The 19,645-nt window shown below is 47.6% G+C and overlaps 3 protein-coding genes across 7 annotated transcripts in view; 2 read left to right on the top strand and 1 right to left on the bottom strand.

Annotated features, from left to right (window-relative positions):
• Positions 1-9,223, top strand: part of dync2i2 (dynein 2 intermediate chain 2) — a 12,077-nt gene extending 2,854 nt beyond the window's left edge. The window contains exons 5-9 of the mRNA XM_037692426.1: positions 663-772; positions 2,253-2,423; positions 2,647-2,879; positions 2,951-3,108; positions 8,890-9,223. Coding sequence (XP_037548354.1) covers positions 663-772; positions 2,253-2,423; positions 2,647-2,879; positions 2,951-3,108; positions 8,890-9,128 — 911 coding nt within the window. The 3' untranslated portion in view covers positions 9,129-9,223. The remainder of the gene's footprint in view (positions 1-662; positions 773-2,252; positions 2,424-2,646; positions 2,880-2,950; positions 3,109-8,889) is intronic.
• The window catches only part of LOC119424912 (derlin-2), a gene marked incomplete at its 3' end in the record, with an annotated part of 66,088 nt that overhangs the window by 25,928 nt on the left and 20,515 nt on the right, over positions 1-19,645 (top strand).
• sptan1 (spectrin alpha, non-erythrocytic 1) overlaps positions 9,144-19,645 on the bottom strand; it is a 91,975-nt gene continuing 81,473 nt past the window's right edge. For 4 of the 5 annotated variants that reach the window (XM_037692420.1, XM_037692421.1, XM_037692424.1 and 1 more), the window contains 20 exons: positions 15,379-15,510; positions 14,927-15,064; positions 14,743-14,847; positions 14,395-14,603; positions 14,205-14,325; positions 13,994-14,115; positions 13,789-13,921; positions 13,610-13,708; positions 13,374-13,533; positions 13,185-13,261; positions 12,904-13,113; positions 12,497-12,793; positions 12,308-12,420; positions 10,922-10,939; positions 10,361-10,415; positions 10,087-10,283; positions 9,962-10,015; positions 9,740-9,886; positions 9,511-9,658; positions 9,144-9,434 (listed from right to left, as the gene is read on the bottom strand). In XM_037692420.1, the coding sequence (XP_037548348.1) occupies positions 9,309-9,434; positions 9,511-9,658; positions 9,740-9,886; positions 9,962-10,015; positions 10,087-10,283; positions 10,361-10,415; positions 10,922-10,939; positions 12,308-12,420; positions 12,497-12,793; positions 12,904-13,113; positions 13,185-13,261; positions 13,374-13,533; positions 13,610-13,708; positions 13,789-13,921; positions 13,994-14,115; positions 14,205-14,325; positions 14,395-14,603; positions 14,743-14,847; positions 14,927-15,064; positions 15,379-15,510 (2,661 nt within the window). In that variant the 3' untranslated portion in view covers positions 9,144-9,308. The remainder of the gene's footprint in view (positions 9,435-9,510; positions 9,659-9,739; positions 9,887-9,961; positions 10,016-10,086; positions 10,284-10,360; positions 10,416-10,921; positions 10,940-12,307; positions 12,421-12,496; positions 12,794-12,903; positions 13,114-13,184; positions 13,262-13,373; positions 13,534-13,609; positions 13,709-13,788; positions 13,922-13,993; positions 14,116-14,204; positions 14,326-14,394; positions 14,604-14,742; positions 14,848-14,926; positions 15,065-15,378; positions 15,511-19,645) is intronic. The other variant, XM_037692422.1, reaches the window with a different exon arrangement.

The following is a 19,645-nucleotide window of genomic DNA, read 5'->3' as shown; positions in this document are numbered from 1 at the left end:
CCAATTGAGGATTTCCAACTGATCAACCAGAGGAAACCAGCAGAATAAACATTGTGTCATAATTTCAGGCCTCTTGGATTCCCATAGGTGTTGTCCTTGGCCATTCCCCGACATCCCTTGAGAATGTTTATGAATCTCACTGGAGGGAACTGGTTGTAAGAGTTCTGATAAGGATGGAATTATCAGTGTCCTCGAGTGCATCCTTGGACATTGCTCACCGCTCTTGTCGTCCCTCCCCCCCCCAAGGTCTACGTCACTATGTGCTTGTATGTGTGAGGTGTTTTCGTAATATTGGAGTCTTTCTTCTCAGTCGAGAAGAAAAAGTTTAATAGGAATTTTTTTTACCTCCGTTTCCTGTGTGTTCCAGTCTCATCACTTTTTGTCTGTCTACACAGGTCTCACTTGTAAATGAGTCTTCAAGGCTCAATGTGATTTATGTGTTTAAATAAAGGTTGAATGAAGGAATAATCAGTGTTTAATAATGATAAAATAAAATTATATCCCGTGTTCATTAATAATAATTAAATAGTTATAATCGGTGTTCATTAATAATAATAATAAAATAAATAGTTATATTTGGTGCTGGTGACTCAAAGTTTATTTTTAACAGTTTGAGCATGGTACGGTTAATCCGGGTCTCGTCTGGTTCTGTCTTTCTGCAGGGGGTCTGTACAACGGAGAGGTGGTGGTCTGGGACACAAGCCGGACTCAGGATCCAGTTCTGGCTCAGACTGGGCTGTGTGCAGAGGGCCATAGAGAGCCAGTGTTTCAGGTGACGAGAAGAATTTAAAAGGTTTTAGATTTTTCTTCAAATTAAAGATAAAAAAAAACAGGAAGAGATTTTTGACCCGACTTCTGTACAGAACTGAACCAGCAGAACCTCTGGACTAGGGGTTGAATCGACTAGTTGATTCTAGGACATCTTTGTGACTATTTGATGTGAAATATAAAAACTCACAGTCATCACCGCCCGCCCCACTGTTCCCAGCCCTATTCCACCCAGTCCACCTGTGGATTAAATAAAATAAAACTAAAAACGGCGGGGCGGTAGAGCCGTCATTTCTAATACGGCCACGCCCTGCCTGGCTCGGCCATGCCCTGCCTGGCTCGGCCACGCCCTGCCTGGCTCGGCCATGCCCTGCCTGGCTCGGCCACGCCCTGCCTGGCTCGGCCACGCCCTGCCTGGCTCGGCCACGCCCTGCCTGAGCCAAAATAATGTACTGGATGGGCGGGCGGGTTGGTGTCGGCTTTTGATTGCGTCAGCGAACACGCACGGCTGACGAGCCAATTTGGATCATCAGCAACCGTGTCCAGATGGATGGCTGCCAGCGACCCACCTGCAGCTTAACTGGACCCAGCTGCTGCGTCAGCAGACATCGTGCAGCCGATGACCATTAATAACTATAATAACTATAATATAATAATAAGGTGCTCCACCACCCCCCGCCCCACTGCCCTCCATTCCATTCCACCCAATCCACAGTGGTGGATTAAATAAAATAAAACTAAGAGGGGGGAGGCGCCTCCCCCCGCTCTTAGCCTTGTTTGTTACGTGCCACACGTTTCTTTCACTTTTGCAGCTTAATCATAATTTTGTTTTTCCTGTGACTTATTTGCAGTATAATAAATGTTAGGAGCATAAATATACGCCCAATGTTTCTTTTTTTTGTAAATAATAAATGACCTTTTTTTGTGAATATTTATTTATTTATCCAACATTTTTCAGTCAGGTCATCTGGACAGTTTCTTTTTTTGTGCTAAAACGTTTCAACTTCCATCCAGAAGGCTTCATCAGTCAAGGAAACACACAACACAAAACTATCCTGATGCATGCTCAATAATCCAGGTAGAAAAATCTAAAAAAGTTCAATCTGGTCCTCTGGACATTCAAAAAAAAACCAAAACAAAGCAAATCAATTTTTTGTTCATTTGCTTTGTTTTGTTTTTTTGAATGTCCAGAGGACCAGATTGAACTTTTTTAGACAACACAAACTGATTCTTCCCCCATACAGCTTACTCCAAAGTGAAACAAACCAGTTATGTTGGTGCTAAGATGGTGTCTTTGGCACGCCCCGCTGGAGGAGGGGGCATGCCAAATTGAAAATTGTTGGATTGTATACCTGGATTATTGAGCATGGACTTTGTTGGTTTGAACCAGTTTGACATAACGGTCGACAAGGGAGAGGGCCGGCTCTGGCACCTACTCTGGACCACCATCAGGGTTCTAATAGGCCGGTTCTTGCTGGTTCCAGGTGTCCTGGGTCCCCCTGCAGAGGAGAGGAGAGTTCGGACTTGTGAGTTCCAGTTCTGGAGGTGGAGTTCTGCTGTGGAGGGTGGGTTCGGACCGGACCGGGCTGGTTCTGGACTCTGGATATGCCTTCATACAACAGCAGATCCCCAACAGCGGCAGAACCAGCATGAAGGTGTGTCTCAGAACTGGACCGTTCTGGCCCAGGTTCTTTGAAACGTGTCTATTTAAAGAGGAAAAGTTTTATAATCCGTCAGCTGGATGTCACGTCTGTTAGCAAAATATCTGATGGCCCACTGGATGAACAGGTTCTGGAGCTGGTCCAGTTCAAGATGGCTGCCACAGTAAACGCAAATGTTTGAACACAGCAGGCTCTGAAGCTTCTGTTGGCTGCGCAGGTCCAAGGCAGCAGCACCGTGGGGGTCACGACCCTGGCTCTGTCTCCGTGGGACCCGGACACCTTCCTGGTCGGGTCTGAAGGAGGTCTGCTGCTCCGCTGCTCCTTCTCCTCCCAGACTCCGGCTGCAGTACCAACTGAGGACCGGACCGTGGGTCTGAAGGCCCCTGCAGTCTTCTCCTTCAGACCTAGCAGCGGTCCGGTCCACTCCATCCACTGCTCCCCGTTCCACAGGTCAGAACTCCTCCCCCAAGACCTGACCCAGACTCAGGAACCCGGTCTCTGACCCCAACCTGTGTTTGCAGGAACCTGTTTGTGAGTGCTGGAACTGAAGGTTTGGTCCACGTCCACTCGCTGCTGCAGGCCGATCCGGTTCTGTCCGTCAGGGTGTCGGACTCCTACCTGTTCCAGGCGCAGTGGTCCCCGAGCCGACCGCTGGTGTTCGCTGCCACCACCGGACACGGTAAGACCAGAACCGGTCTGCTTGATGTCACAGTGAGTTAAAAGGACAGTTCAGAACTTTTACTGTGGGGAGAAGGTGAAAACAACATCTTACCTGTTGCAGATGAGCTCGTTATTAAACTTTGACTCGTTAATTTGATCAGAAAGGAAGAAATTATTCAAAATGATTTCAGCCACAAATAAAGATCATTCTAGTTTTTATTTTCATTTGATTTATTAGGAAACAAACTTAGAAATGTCTCAATTAGGCTTGTTTAGTTCTGCTTTTTAAATTTGTTAAACTTTCATTTATCCTAAATTACTAATTACTGTGAGTTTGTTGTAAAAGCTTTAATTTTTTATGATGAAACCAAGTTTAGTTTTGTATAAAGGTCAATATGTTGTTTCAAAATAAAAGCATGTTTTTGGCTCTGGACTGATGATTGGGGGAGCAGAAATGTCTCTCTAAGCTTTCAGACGTTGGAGATAACGACCATCTGAACAGAACTAGGACCCAACTGGACCACTGCCTTCACAGCAGTTCACCTGAAGTGCTGATTGCAGCAGCAGCTACCTGTAGCACTTCCAGTATGGACTGGAGCTGTGATCCAGTTTGGCTCTGGTTCTATTCATTCAGCAGTCGAAACCTTTCTAATCTTAAGATTAGTTGGTTTTTTTTGTTTTTTTTCACAAAACAAAATCTATCCAGAACCACGAAACCTGCTTTATTTTGAAAAACCAAGAACTCCATTAGTGTTAGTTTTAAACTTTTGTTTTATAAATCCCTTTGTTTAAACACTAAACTATAATTGGATCGTGGTCAGGCTGCACATCAGAGGAAGTATGGATTTATGACGCAACATGAAGTGAACAGAACCAGATCTTCATCTTTGAACCCTCAGACCGCTGGACCAGGAAATCCCTTCATATGTTTGAGGTCATTGTGGATCCTGGAGCTCCTGAAGAAAAGAGTTGACATCAAAACAAATCAGATAGTTCAAACATTTAGGATTATTAAAATCAGTAAATATATAAATAGTAATAAAGTTAATAATTATAATAATAACAAAATTAATAATAATAATAAATTATAATAACAGTAATTATAATAAAGTTAGGCAGCACGGTGGTGCAGCTGGTAGAGCTGCTGCCTCTCAGCGAGCAGGTCCCTGGTTCAAACCCCGGTCCAGAGGCCTTTCTGGGTGGAGTTTGCATGTTCTCTCCGTGCATGCGTGGGTTTTCTCCGGGTGCTCCGGTTTCCTCCCACAGACCAAAAACATGCATGTTAGGCTGATTGGTAACTCTAAATTGTCTCTAGGTGAGAGTGGGAGAGAGACAAACGAGACAAACAACCATTCTCTACGTGTCCCTGTGATGGATTTGTGATCTGTCCATGTCCAGGGTGCACCCGCCCCCCGCTCAGTGATTGCTGGACATGGGCACCAGTGAACTCCACGACCCAAAAAGGAGGAAGCGGGTAAAAGATAATGGATGGATGGATAATAACGTTAATAATCACAGTATTGTTATAATTATTAACTTTATTGTTGTTATTGTTATTAATTGTTATAGGGCGGCTGTGGCTGAGTGGTTAGAGCAGTCGTCCTCCAATGTGAGAGTTGGGGGTTCGAATCCACCAGTAGTCACATGCTGAAGTGTCCCTGGGCAAGACACTGAACCCTCATAGCCTCTGATGTGTGTCCCATCAGTGTATGAATGTGATCTAAATCACTGATTAGTCTCTTTAGAATGATTTGTTCCATTATCTTTGTAGAGATCTAGTATAGAGCTGTATGAACGGGTCAATGAGACACAGATTGTTGTAAAGAGCTTTGAGTGTCTTGATAAGATAGAAAGGAGCTCTATAATTATACAGTCCATTTACCATTTATTATAATTATTACAGTTAATAACGTAATTGCCATTCTACAAGTGCTACTTTTGTCTCACACTTCGTACGCTACAGGTTTATGTGCAGGAGCGTCTTGTTTATGCATTTTTTGGCATGATTTTCAAAATTTATATTTACATTTTATTTTGAAATACTTCCTGCCATCTCTCAGTAGCTTCCTGCCACTAACATTTTCCTTTGACAGAGCTGGGTGCTCATGGCTCCCAGCACCCTGCCCCTCGTGGGAGCAGCATTTGTGACAGAGAGAATGTCCTCAGTTAATCAGATGTACACCCCCCCCCCCCCCCCCACGATTTCAAATTCCCTACCATAACTCCACCCACTCTGTCATCATGTGACCAGAAGTCTAACCTGAATGACCACCAGGTACTCTCAAGGACCATGACCCAAGATAGATGTGCATGATTGTTCCTGTGCCGTTTATCGTATTTTGCGCTTCATGCACAGACCTGTTCATTTGTTCAATTCACTTCAGTTTATTTATATAGCACCAAATCACAACAAAGTTGTCTCAGGGACTTTCACATACAGAAAAGTTAATTAGTAAATCTGTTGTCCATTGTTTCATCTTTCTTTGTTAAATCAGGTCTCTCTTGTAAATGTCCTCGAGGCTCAGTGGGATTAACCTGTAGAAATAAAGGTTGAATGAATGAAAAAAAATATTGTACAAAATTATCTCAAAAATAAAATATTTTTTTCCTGCATAACAAAACCAAAATCACAGCTGTGCACTTTAAATTCAAACATAAAACATACAGAGCAAATGAAAGCGTAACTTGCTCTTTAAAAAGTCTGATTCAGCTCAGTTGGAGTTTTTTTCTCTCTAGACGTGGACGGATCCTTGTTGTTCAAGCTTGTTTGTGCTTTACTGGTTTACTGCTGTGTATAAATACCAGAAGAAACGGCAAATAAATCATCCTAAACTGGATATTTGTCTCCATGTTTTTTAATGAGAAGACAACTTAATACCATACCACTCTTAAACCGTTAATTTCCTGGAGAACACCAAACCTCGGCTTTGTAGGTTACAGACCCCTGGGCTGGACTTTATTCCACTCTGGAGTTGCCCATGGTGAGAGGTGCTGAGCTGGTGTGGGTCTACTTTTAGCCCCCCGACTTGGTGCCCGTTTGTTGAAGTTTTCCACGGTAGATGAGAGGGTGGCTTCCCTGCGCCTTCGGGTGGGGGGGACGGGCTCTGATTGTTGTTTGTGCCTATGCGTTGAATGGCAGTTCAGAGTATCCGGCCTTCTTGGGGTCATTGGCAGGGGTGCTGGAAGGTGCTACAGGGGAATCCTTTATTCCGCTGGGGAACTTCAATGCCTACGTGGGTAATGACTGTGTGACCCAGAGGGGTGTGATTGGGAGGGACAGCCTCTCTGATCTGAACCCAAGCGGTGTTTTGTTGTTGGAATTCTGTGCTAGTCGTAGTTTGTCCATCACAAACACCGTTTGAACATAAGGGTGTCCATAAGTGCACTTGGCACCAGGACGCTCTAGGTTGTAGATCAATGATCGACTTTGTAGTCGTGTCCTCTGATTTGCGGCCATTTGTTTAGGACACTCAGGTGAAGAGAGGATCTGAGCTGTCAACTGATCACCACCTGGTAGTGAGTTGGATCAGATGGTGGGGAAAGATGTTGGACAGACCTGGTAGACCCAAATATGTAGATTTTCCTTTCCACTGTTGCCTTCATGCTTGATCAAGATGAGTTCTGCGATGGAATTAAATTCAAAGCAGTCTGCTCCTCAGATAAATAGTGTTAGCTTGTTTTTTTTTCAATATATAAATGTTTCTGTTCAGTGCCCTGAGACTACTTCTGTTGCGACTGGCGCTATATAAATAGACTAAATTGAATTGAACTGAGGGTTTGCTGGAAACACCTGGCAGAAGAACCCGTCAGAAAGATCTTCAACTCGCACCTCCGGGAGAGCTTTAACTGCATCCCAGGTGAAGTGGGGTACATTGAGTCCGAGTAGGCCATGTTCCGCGCCTCAGTTGTTGACGTAGCTGCCTTGAGCTGTGGGTGCAATGCTGCACCCAGATACCCTGGGTCAGGGAGGCTGTCGAGCTGAAGAAGGAATCCTATCGGGCCTTGTTGGTTGGTGGGACTCCAGAGGCAGCTGAGGAGTACTGGAGGGCCAAGCAGTCTGCAGCCTTGGATGTTGCTAAGGCAAAAGCACGGATGTGGGAGGAGTTCAGTGAGACCTTGGATAAAGACTCGGTCAGCTCCGAGGAGATTCTGGCAAACCATCAGGCAGCTGAGTATGAGAAAGCAGCACTTTACTAACACTGTTTTCAGTGAAGGTGGGGTACTGTTGACCTCAACTAGTCATGTTGTCAGGTCCCTTCATGTAAAGCGTGCTGTTAGGAATGAGAAGGTCCAAGAAGTATTCCTTCCACCTCCTTAGTAAGGGACTTCGGGCTTGGTCTGTCCATAACCTTGGCTGAGGTCGCTGAGATAGTTAAAAAGCTACGTGGCAACAGGGCTCCAGGGATGGATAAGATTCACCCTGATTTACTTAAGGCTCTGGATGTTGTTGGGCTGTCTTGGTTGGCATGCCTTTGCAACATTGCGTGGACATTGGGGACAGTGCCATTGGATTGGCAGACCCTCGTCAAAAAGGGTGTGCTCCAATTATAGGGGCATCACTCTCCTTAGCCTCCCTCTATTCAGGGGTACTGGAGAAGCAAGTCCAATCATTGGTCGAAATTCTAATTCAGGAGGAACAATGCGGGTTCCGTCCTGGCCATGTAACACTGGACCAGCTCTTTACCCTCACTAGGGTCCTCGAGGGGTCATGGGAGTTTGCCCATCCAGTCTGCATGCGTTTTGTGGACTTGGAGAAGGCATTCAACTACGTTCCTTGAGGTACACTGTGGGGGGTGCTCTGTGAGTTTGGGATTGGGGGCCCATTGTTATGGGCTATTTGGTCCCTATACAAGCGGTGGGAGAGTTTGGTTTGCATTGCTGGTAGTAAGTCAGACCCCTTCAGGATGGGAGTTGGACTCCGCCAGGGCTGCCCGTTGTCTCAATCCTGTTTGCAACTTCTATGGACAGAATTTCTTGGTGCAGGGGGTGGAGGGAGTCCAGTTAGATGGCCTCAGGCTTCCATCTCTGCTCTTTGCAGATGATGTGGTCCTGTTGGCGTCATTGTGCCGTGATCTTCAGCTCTTACTTTAGTGGTTCACAGCCGTGTGTGAAGCAGCTGGGATGAGAATCAGCATCTCCAAATCTGAGGCCATGGTCCTGAACTGGAAAAGGGTGGATTGTTCTCTTTGGGTCGAGGGTGAGGTTCTGCCTCAAGTGGAGGAGTTCAAGTATCTCAGGGTTTTGTTCACGGAGTGAGGGAAGAATGGAGCGAGATTCACAGATGGATTGGTGCAGCATCTGCAGTATTGCGGACCCTGTGCCGATCCATTGTGGTGAAGAGGGAGCTGAGCTGTAAGGTAAAGCTCTTTGTTTACTGGTCTATGTTCCTCCCCTCACCTCTGGTCATGAACTCTGGGTAGTGACTGAAATAATGAGATTGTGGATACAGGAGGTTGAAATGAGTTTCCTCTGCAGGGTAGCTGGGCTCTCCCTTGGAGACAGGGTGAGAAGTTCAGTTATCAGGAGACTCACAGTAGTCCTTCCAGAAGAGCTGGAAGAGGCTGTGGAGAGAGATGTCTGGACCTCCCTGTTCAAGCTGCTGCCCCAGAGACCTGACTTCAGAACAAGCAGAATGGATGGAATTATATTAATAATAATAATAATAATAATGGTAATAATAATTATTAACTTTATTATAATTAATAATCATATTAGTATTAATAAAGTTCAGGCGCTCACAGACTCGTGTCCTGTTGGACCTCATTGTCTGAAAATATCTGAACTATCCCCTGTCCTCCAGGTCCGGTCCACATCTTTGACCTGGCCCGCCCGTCTCTTCGAGCCGCTGCCACCATCGAGGACAGCGAAGCAGACTGCGCCACCACCTGCCTGGCCTTCAACCATCACAACCCTTGGCTGCTGGCAGCGGGTCGGTCCGATGGGTCCGTCGGCGTCTGGAGGCTGAGTTCTGACCTGGTGGACCTGGGTCCTACTGAGATGGCTCAGCTGGAGCAGATAGCCAATCAGGTGTCAGAATAAAGACAGAACCAGAGGTTCATTTCTAACCAGTCGGCATTTATTAAAGCACACAGAACAGGACAGAACCGGTGGCCCGGTTCTGATTAAAGCAGGCTAACATTCAAGTGAAACTACTGAAGCAGAGATACATTTGGAGCGGTTCTGGTGTCATGCAGCAGTTCTGGTGTGGAGGGAAACGGGTCAGTTGACAAACAGCGAGCGAGTGAACTCCACAAAGTCGAAGGCGGACGGAACCTCTCGTCCCTTGCTGTCCAGGAACGGCTTCATGTGGGACAGGCAGTAGTCTGCCTGCTCCTTGGTCAGGTTCTGGAGGAACAACAGAACCGTGAGCGGACCCAACACAGACCGGGACCAGCAGCAGACAGCAGAGGACTGGACTGACCTGATACAGCTCCTCCTTGGTGACGTAGGGCTTGTTCTCGGTACTCAGGGCCCGGAAGGCGCTCTCGATCTCCTCGCTGGACTTGACGTTCTCCGTCTCCCGGCTGATCATGAAGGCCATGTACTCCTGCAGAGACACGTTCCCGTCCCTGCACACACAACTGGGTCAGAACCAGAACCAGAACCAGCACAACCTCCCCCAGCCCTCTGACTCCAGGGACCAAGCGGACCTGTTGGGATCCACCGTGTCCAGGATGGCCTCGAACTCAGGGTCCGGTTCCCCCTCCTCCACCATGGGCAGGTCGTAGCCCAGAGACCGGAGACAGGACTTGAACTCCTGGTGGTTTAGACGACCCGACTTCTCCTTGTCGAAGTGCCTGAATGAGATCGGACCGGGTTAGAAGTCCTGCTAGAACACACAGGACTGCTCAGAACCAGAACCAGAGTCTTACTTGAACATCATGCTGAACTCCTTCAGGGCCTCCTCCGTGACTCCGGTCGTGTTTCTAAAACAGAACCAGAATCAGTTTCACTTCAGAACCTTTCCAAGCTGAAACTGGTGCTGGACCCAACATACCGGGCCTGGATCTGCTGCTCCAGGTTGTGCTGCATCCTCATCCCCAGCTGGTCCAGCTGGTCCCACTGCTGGGCCAGACCCACGGTGCTGTGCTCCGTGTACTTGTTGTCCAGGATCAGGGCCTCCTCCATGGCAGCGCCGAGGTCCTCGATCTTCTTCAGCTGGCTGCGCATGGCCCGGATCTCCTGGTGCTTACGCTGCACAACAGAACCAGAACCGTCACTTACTGCTCCACTGGAGTCCAACAGACAGGTTCTGGTCCAGTGAGGCTTACCTTTGTGGCCTCCAGCTGCGACTCCAGAGTCCCGGACTCCTCGACCATGCAGGACCTGATACCAAGCAGAACCAGATCAGATTCACACAAAGACATGGACCCTTGAGAACCGGGTCCAATAACTCAAACCATGCAGTGTTAGAGGCACAGCACACAGAACGTTAGTGGGTCAGAAAAGATCCGAGCCGGGTCCGGATGCCTGGTTCTGCAGAGGCTTTTCTGTTCCAGTCCAGTCAAAAAAAAAGGGACCCAATAAGAGAAAGCGTCTGAGGAACCAAGGTCTGGATCAGAACCTGACTGCAGACATGCAGGAACACAGAATCTCTAGAACTCTGCAGAGTTTGGGTCGTTAGTTCTGCAGGAAGGTGGTTCTGGACCAACTCTGTGGTTTTAGGTCAAGAGAGACAAAAACCAGAACCGGTTCTTGACCTTCCAGAAAGATCACCAGCTACTTGGTACTGACAGAGACAGAAGAGACGCTTCAGAGGGAGGACAGGAGGGGACAGAGGAGACAGCAGGAACCTGTCCAACACTCAGAGGAGACAAGGAAGTGATATTAACCCGTCCAGAAGATACGTCCTGTTGGACACCAGCAGAACCCCGCGCAGCAGGAAGACAAGAAACAGAGAGACGGTTAACAACCAGGAGACATGGGGTCCACCAGAACCATGCAGGAGACATTTACCAAGTGATTGACCAGAACAGGTCCTCTGTGGTTCTGAAACTTCATGTCTTTTTAAAAACATTGACAATTGAATTAAATGTTGGAATTTACAGTTTGTTTTTATAATAAAACATGAAAAATAAAGTTTTTCCAGGATCAAACACAAAAACCTTTCAGCGTGGTGGTTTACGACAGCACCTGAACGTAGCACGACCTCTGCCTGCTCAGATATCAGTAATTTAAAAACACCCCATGTCTGATACACATTTAGTATACCCTCATTACTTACACATTTATTACCCATTTAGTATGCGCTTATTACTTGCATGCTTATTACACAGCGAAGCGCAGCTGGACTCCAGGACACAAACACCTGGAATCAGAAAACTGATTTGATGTTCAGTAAATATGAAAGGAGATTTACACAACGATGTTTTAAATTATTTGACGTTACTTGAAGGCAGATCTTGATGCTGCTCAATAATCCAGGCAGAAAAATGTAAAAAAGTTCAGTCAGGTCCTCTGGACGGTTCTTGTTGAAACATTTTGTCTTTTATCCAGAAGACTTCTTCAGTCAGAGGAGCTCAGTCTTATAAATAAGACCATCTCATAGTGCAGTGCTCCTCAATCATTTTCTGTTACTTGTTCTGTTATTTTCTGACCCTGTGACGCCCGCCCACTGCTCCAACCTAGAAATGAGGATCTCATGGTGGATGGTGTCAAAAGCAGATGTGAGGTTCAAGGACAAGCAGCACAGAGTCACCAGCATCTGTGGATCTGAAGATGTCATTAAAGACCTTCAGCAGGGCAGTTTCAGTGCTGTGGAGAAGTTTAAAGCCAGACTGGAATAGCTCTAAGATGGCGTGATCCTCCAGGAAGCACTTCAACTGGGACTCAACTGGGACTCAACTGGGACTGGGATATGTATTTTGGGGTTAACCCGAACACTAAAGATCCATTATTAGTCTGATGGTCCTCCTTGATCATGTGAACAGCTAGTTCTGGATGTCAGCAACAAACTGGTTGATCCACATTTATAAGACTGAGTTTACTGCAGCTCCTCAGACTGAAGAAGTCTTCTGGATGAAAGATGAAACGTTTCAACAAGTTTTTTATTTTATTTTTTAATCCGGCCAGAGGACCTGAGTCAACTTTTTTAGAATTACATGAAGACATTTTCTCAGACGTTAGCGTTAGCCTGCTGTAAGCTGCAATGCATTATGGGTGGACACTTCAAAGACAGCCTGATCTGGGTCTGGATAAACCTGAACCTGGTTCTGTACCTGGTCTCCTGCAGCCACTGGTGGAAGGCGTTGGCGTGCTGAGCGAACTCCTGCCGGAGCTTGTCGTTCTCTTCCTGCCTCCTTTGCTCCTTCTGCAGCTCCAGCTCCCTCTCCTGCACACAGACCAGGATCAGTGAGTCTTCAGAACCTCCAGCAGAACTTCAATTTGTCCAGGAGCCAGAGCAAAACCTTGATGATCTTCTGCAGGTTCCTCCAGGTCTCCTCCAGGGCCTCCATGGTGAACCAGGTGTAGGGGTTGGACACCACCTGGTAACTCTTGATCTGCTGGTCCAGCTCGGCCAGCTGGTTGAAGTCGGCCTGCGCAGAACTCAGCGAGGACCGGAACGCATCGTGGGCGTCCCTCAGGGCCCGGATCTCCTCTAGGGAGTTGCACCTCACCGGGTCGGTCAGGTCCTCCTCTGCATTCTCAAACCAGCTGTTGAAGGCCGAGGCTTTCTTGGCAAAGGTCAGGAACAGGTCCTCTACCTGTGGCGGACATGAAAACATGAGAGACTGACGGTTCTGAGAAGGACCATTCCAGAGATGTGGACCTCCCTGAAAAGGTCTTGATCTCTGCCGGTATGAGGAACACCGACCTTCCTGAAGTGCTCCTGAGCCTCCAGGAGCTTCTTCTTGCGGGCGGCCGAGTTGGACAGCAGCTGGTTCCAGCGTTTGATGAGAGCCGCGTGCCGGGCCTCGATGGCCCTGGACTGGATGTGCTGGGCCGCCAGGAGCTGGTCCTTCAGGGCCGTGATGTTGGTGATCCCCTCCTGCTGGAACGCCTGCAGACCGGCATCAAAGGTCTCCTGCAGATCGAGGAGCAGAGGAGTCAGAGCTCCTCCTGCAGAGCAGGAGTCCTCTGTGGAGGAGAACCTACCTGCTTGGTGAGCAGAGTCTGGACCGAGGACAGGTCTCGGCCGAAGTCGTCCGTCTTCAGGCTGTTCTCCTTCTCGCCTGAGGAGGAACCACAGCAGGAGGTGAACACAAACCACTTCCATCATCTGAATCATTTGTTGAACGTACGACCCGTTCTACGGTTCAGAGTGGACCGCAGAGGTTCTGGTACCGATCCAGGACTCCACGACATCAGCCTTCCAGTTGAACTGCAGGAAGGCAGAGTTCTCGTCCAGCTTGGCCTTCCTCTGAGCCGCCGCCCGCTCCAGCTCCGACACCTTCCCTCTCAGAGCCGCCATCTTGGCGCTGATGTTGTCCACGTGATGGTTGTTCTGGTCCAAACAGAGCAACCGTCCTCAGATGGGTCAGAACCAGTTGTATTTGCTGGAAGTGTTAACGGGTCAGTACCTTGTTGATGAGCTCCTCTCCGTTGGCGCAGACGTCGTTGACCCGGTCCCGGTGGACAGTGAAGTCCGTCTCAAAGGCTTCGTGTTTCTTCAGCAGACCCTAAGGAGGAGGACAATTCAAACTCAGCAGAAGTTGTCGCTGTGGTTCTGGTTCTGTAAGGTGAATGTTCGGGTCAGAACCTGCACGGCAGCCAGCGTGTCTCCGTAGTCCTCGCTCCCGACCAGGTTCAGCTTCTCGTTGATCCAGGCTTCTTCCTCCTCCACGTTCGCCACAAACTGCTGGTACTCCAGAGACTCCTCCAGCCTCTTCCCTCTGAAACACAAGAACCTGCTCTAAACCCGGTTCTGAGCTCGAATTCTGGTCCGAACCGCTCCGAAGGCTCACCTGGCTCCAGACAGGTCCTTCAGTTCCTTCCAGTGCTCAACGAACTGGGCCAGTCTCTGCTGGATCTCCTCCTGACCGATGGTGTTGTCGTCGGACAGCTTCTTCCCCGTGTCCAGAACTGACTGCAGGAAGAGCCCGGGGACAGAACCAGTGAGACAAACAGAACCGGGTCAGGACACTTTAAACCCCGCCCATTGAACAGTGAGCCTACCTGGATGGCTGGCTCGTGGGCTCCCAGTTCTGCTTCCAGTCTCTTGTGCTTCTTCCTCAGGTTCTGGACTCCCGTCAGATCCCGTCCGTAATCCTCAGAACCAACCAGCAACTTCTTCTCTCTGAGTTGGACCAGAACTCTTGTGAGTCCAGTTTCAAATGAAAAAAACCACAGGAGGAGGAGGTCTCACTTGATCCAGGACTCCTCATCGTCCAGGTCCCTGAAGAACTGGTGGAGGCGGTGCGACTCGTTCAGCTTGGCCCGTCGACCCGCTGCCATGCTCTTGATCTTAGCGAAGCGTCCGTTCACGGCGTCCCGTTTGTCCTTCACCTGTGACGTGTCGAAGGCGTTGCTCGCCATCAGACTGTCGGCCTGACCGTTCAGGTCCTTCAGGCGGTCCTGTGGGACAAGACCGGGTCACAGACTAACAGGGCTTCCAAAACCTGGCTGGGATGATCATATGAACTGGAAAAGGTTCTGAAACGGGTCCTGGCTGCTCCCTGAGGACCAGCTGATCCACATCCAGAACCATCGGTACCTCATGAGCAGAAATGTCTGCCTCCAGCAGCTGATGCTTCTTCAGCAGGTTGTTGACCGACGCCAGATCTTTCCCATAATCCTCAGAGGCCAGGAGAGCTTCCACCTGAGGACCAGAACCAGCACCGGTGACCATCAGGTTCTTAAACGTTGTGTCAGAACCCCTGTCTGGACCAGAGTCTCACCTCAGAGAGCCAGAAGTCGAAGTCCTTGATGCCGGTGTTGAAGTTCTGCTGCTTGTTGGCCTCCTTCAGCTTCTGACTCTTCTCTGCCGACTTGTTGACGAGGAACTGCCACTGTTCATCCAGAGCGCTGAGCCGGGCCTGGAACACCAAGCAGAACCATAAGAACACTTCACGTTACTGCACGAGTCCTGGACCAGAACCTGGTTCTGACCTCAGCTCTGAAAACTCCTGATCCCTGAGTCTTAAAGGTCAACGGTCATCTGACAGACAAACAGGACTCGGGTAGTTTTCAGCTGAGGTCAGAACCCGATCAGAACTCAGAACCAACCGGGTTTCAAGTCTGTAACAGAAAACTGTGACTCTGCGTTGTTCTGAAACAGAGCGTGAACAGAAACTGAACGGCCTGCGGTCTGGTAGGTGACTTCCTGGTAGACAACAGCCTGATGACGTACCTTGACGGCGTCCTCGCTGCCGGCGCAGGCTCCTCTCTGGATCAGGGCGTTCCCGGTGTCGATGACGCCACGGATCCTGTCGGCGTTGGCGTGCAGCTCGGCCTCAAAGGCCTGATGTTTCTGATGTTTACTCTGAGACAAAACAAACGGCGTGAGGACAACAAACAAACAAACAGTACTGAGAAGCAAACATTAAGTTAGTTCTGACACTTCAACAGGAATTAATCTTCTAACAACAGAAACCTGGAGGAGAATGACGACAAACTGCTTCCCGTTTCCTTTAGCTCAGTTAATGTAAAGTTTAAAAACGTTAAAAACTAAAACAATTCATCAGAGGACAATAAAACTACACTAAGAATCAAAACCTGGACTGAAACTGAGATCAGAGCAGCCAAAGTCCAAAGACCAACCCTGAAGGACCTTCATGAAGTCTGGAGAACCGATGATCCAGAACAATGAAAGAAGATCTGGGTCTTTAGTTGGAGAACGTTAGAGGACTAAGGACTAGATCAGGACCTCTACAGGAACCAGTCTGAGTCCGGATTAAAGGTCTGAAGCAGTTTGAAGGTAACTCCCCTCCAAGAAGCTAAAAGCTACAAATTAAAAACACGACATTCATTAAAAAAAAAAATTAAACAAAAAGTTTTCATATAAATTAAATTCAGTTAAAAATGCAACAAAAACTGGGGGGCGCTCTATGACGGGGGAGGAGGAATGGACTGTACTTATATTTCACCTTTCTATCTTATCAAGACACTCAAAGCTCTTTACAACAATCTGTGTCTCATTGACCCATTCATACAGCTCTATACTAGATCTCTACAAAGATAATGGAACAAATCATTCTAAAGAGACTAATCAGAGCTTCATCACATTCAGACACTGATGGGACACACATCAGAGGCTATGAGGGGTTCAGTGTCTTGCCCAGGGACACTTCAGCATGTGACTGCTGATGGATTCGAACCCCCAACTCCTGCACCGGAGGACGACCGCTCCAACCACTCAGCCACAGCCGCCCGAGGAAGACCCATTTAGATTGGGCTCCCACCAGTACAGCCAGAAACTGCCTTACATGAAGATGTTCTCGCTGTCTTTGCATTGGATGCTCCAATATTCAACATTCTTGTGTGACTGACTCGGCAAAACTAAAGAACGGTGACAAAGTTGAAGAAACACAGAGCCTTTCCAATAAATTAGAACATCATGGAAAAGTTGTTTAACTTCCATAATTCCATTCAAAAAGCTAATCTGTAATAGATGATAGATTCAGGGCCCACAATTTAAATGATTTCAAGTATTTGTTCATTTTTACATAATTTGGGCTTTCAGCTCATGAAACCCACAAAAACAGGATTTTAAAAATTAGAATACTGCGAAGAAATCAGGCCACACTTCTCAGTTTTTGCAGAATAAAATAAATAAATCAGGATCACAACAAATCAATAAAATATGGTCCTTTCAAAATGATATGTCAGTCTTCAGTACTTGGTTGTGAATCCCTTTGTCTTAATCTCTGCCTCTATGGGACGTGGCATTGACTGGGAGTTATGGAAGCCCAGATTTCCTTGATGCTGTCAGATCTTCTTTGTTGTTGGCTCTGGTGTCCCTCATGTTCCTCTTGAGAAGACTCCATAGATTCTCAATGGGGTTTAGGTCCGGCCAGTTGGCTGGTCAGTCAAGCACTGTGGCATGAGCATCAGACCAGGTTTTGGTGATTCTGGCAGCATGGGCAGGGGCCAGGTCCTGCTGGAAGATGAAATCTGCATCTCCATACAGATCCTCAGCAGAAAGAATCATGAAGTCCTCTAAAACATTCTGGTAGACTGTTGCAGTGACCTTGGATTTAAGAAAGCAGAGTTTACCAACACCTGCACCAGACATTGCACCCAGATCATGACTAACTGTGGATATTTCACACTGGACCTCAACCAGTATGGGTTCTGTTCCTCACCCTTCTTCATCCAAACCCTTGGACCTTGATTTCCAAATGAAAGACACTTTACTTTCATCAGAAGAGAGGACCGAGGAACCCAACAGTTGTAGTCCATCTCCTGGATGAGTCTGAATGTGGTGGTTTTTGAAGCTGTGACTCCGCCTCATTCCACTCTTTCTGGATCTCTGTCAGATTCTGGATCTTCTCTGGTTGATAATCTGCTGAAGCCCACGGTCATCTTTTTTGCTGGTGCATCTTCTCCTGCCACAGTTTGTCCTTCCACTAGACTTTCCACTGATGTGCTTGGACACAGCGCTCTGTGAACAGCCAGCCTCCTTAGCTATGAACTTTTGTGTCTTACCCATCCTATAGAGGGTCTCAATGATGGTCTTCTGGTCAGTTGTTGTCTGCAGTCTTCTCCATATTGAACCAAACTGAGACAATTGAACCAAAATGAAGCAATTTAATGACACCTGGGGAAACCTGTGCAGGTGCTTTGAGTTTAGTAGATGATTAGTGTCACACTCAGTTTAAAACATTCATGTCCTGCAACATTTGGGCTGATTTCTTCACAGTATTCTAATTTTTAAAATCCTGTTTTCGTGGGTTTCATGAGCTGGAAGCGCAAACTATGTAAAAATAAACAAATACTTGAAATAATTGAAATTGTGGGCCCTGAATCTATCATCTATTAAAGATTAACTTTTTGAATGGAATTATAGAAGATAAACATATTTTTCATGATATTCCAATTTTTTGGAAAGGGTCTGTATAAGTATACAGGATCTGTGGCCACGGGGCCAGACACCGCCAAGGGCTACAGTACTTCTAAAGTCGGGGACTCGGCTCCTCCCCTGTCAGGTTCCAGAGAGACGGATGTGTCGGCCCTGAAGGTGGACATTCTGGCTTCAATAAAAGCAGAACTTTTAATTAAATCAGAAATGAAAGATGCTCTCACAGAGCAGTGAGAGCAGAGGAGGCTATCAGCACCACGGCACTCCGAGCCAAAATTGACCAGGTTAAACAGAGATGTTGAAGACAGGTGTTCCACCTGGTCGGAAGAGGTTGAGGCTCTGCGCAGCACCGTGAAAAACTGAAAGATGAGGTAAATGGGCTGAAAATGAAACGTGAAGACGTGGAGGGATGTATAAGGTGCAACGTGAGGATCAAAGGAGTCTCTGCAACACCGGAGTCAAGCTCACAAAGTCACTGCAGTGACAGTTCGCACCAGACGCCAGGCGGGAAGAAGTCAGGTGATAAGCAGAGAGTTATTGTAGCTAAACTGCACCACTACCAAGACTGCGTGGAAATATTGGTGTGTGTGGCGACCCGCTACGCTTCAAGGAATCGGCGATCATCATTACAGCTGATTATACAACAAGCGTGGCCAGGGCTCGGGCGGCGTTCACAGAGGTGAGGAGGCTTCTTGGCAGCCGGCGGGTTGTTCGCTAGGGGCTACTTTTTCCTGCACGGCTTCGCATCACTCATGGTGGGGTGGACAAGGAGTTTATGGACCCGGACAAAGCCATGGTCTATGTCAAAAAGAGTATCATCTCTGTAGCGAGGATGGGAAAAAACTGTACGGTTGGCTTCCCTTAATCAGCATTATTTTCAAGTTAGATTGGCCTACACCAATTGCTTATTTGTTCCACTTCATATATTGTTATATTTTTGAATCTCAAGTCTTATGCCTTGTTCCAGGGAGACTCTAGAGGCACCTGTACAGAGATCTATGTGGACTCTAGAGGCGTCTGTACAGAGATCTATGTGGACTCTAGAGGTTTCTGTACAGAGATCTATGTGGACTCTAGAGGCGTCTGTACAGAGATCTATGTGGACTCTAGAGGCGTCTGTACAGAGATCTATGTGGACTCGAGGCGTCTGTACAGAGATCTATGTGGACTCTAGAGGCGTCTGTACAGAGATCTATGTGGACTCTAGAGGCGTCTGTACAGAGATCTATGTGGACTCTAGAGGCTTCTGTACAGAGATCTATGTGGACTCTAGAGGCACCTGTACAGAGATCTATGTGGACTCTAGAGGCGTCTGTACAGAGATCTATGTGGACTCTAGAGGCGTCTGTACAGAGATCTATGTGGATTCTAGAAGCGTCTGTACAGAGATCTATGTGGATTCTAAAAGCGTCTATACAGAGATCTATGTGGACTCTAGAAGCGTCTGTACAGAGGTCTATGCGGACTCTAGATGCGTCTACAGAGGTCTATGTGGATTCTAGAGGCGTCTGTACAGAGATCTATGCAGACTCTAGAGGCGTCAACAGAGGTCTATGTGGATTCTAGAGGCGTCTGTACAGAGATCTATGCGGACTCT

The sequence above is a fragment of the Nematolebias whitei genome, chromosome 18, assembly GCF_014905685.2.
Source record: "Nematolebias whitei isolate Nwh7 chromosome 18, NemWhi1, whole genome shotgun sequence".
Lineage (NCBI taxonomy): Eukaryota > Metazoa > Chordata > Actinopteri > Cyprinodontiformes > Rivulidae > Nematolebias > Nematolebias whitei.
Note: the sequence above shows the minus strand (reverse complement) of the source record. Positions and strands in the feature narration are given on the sequence as shown.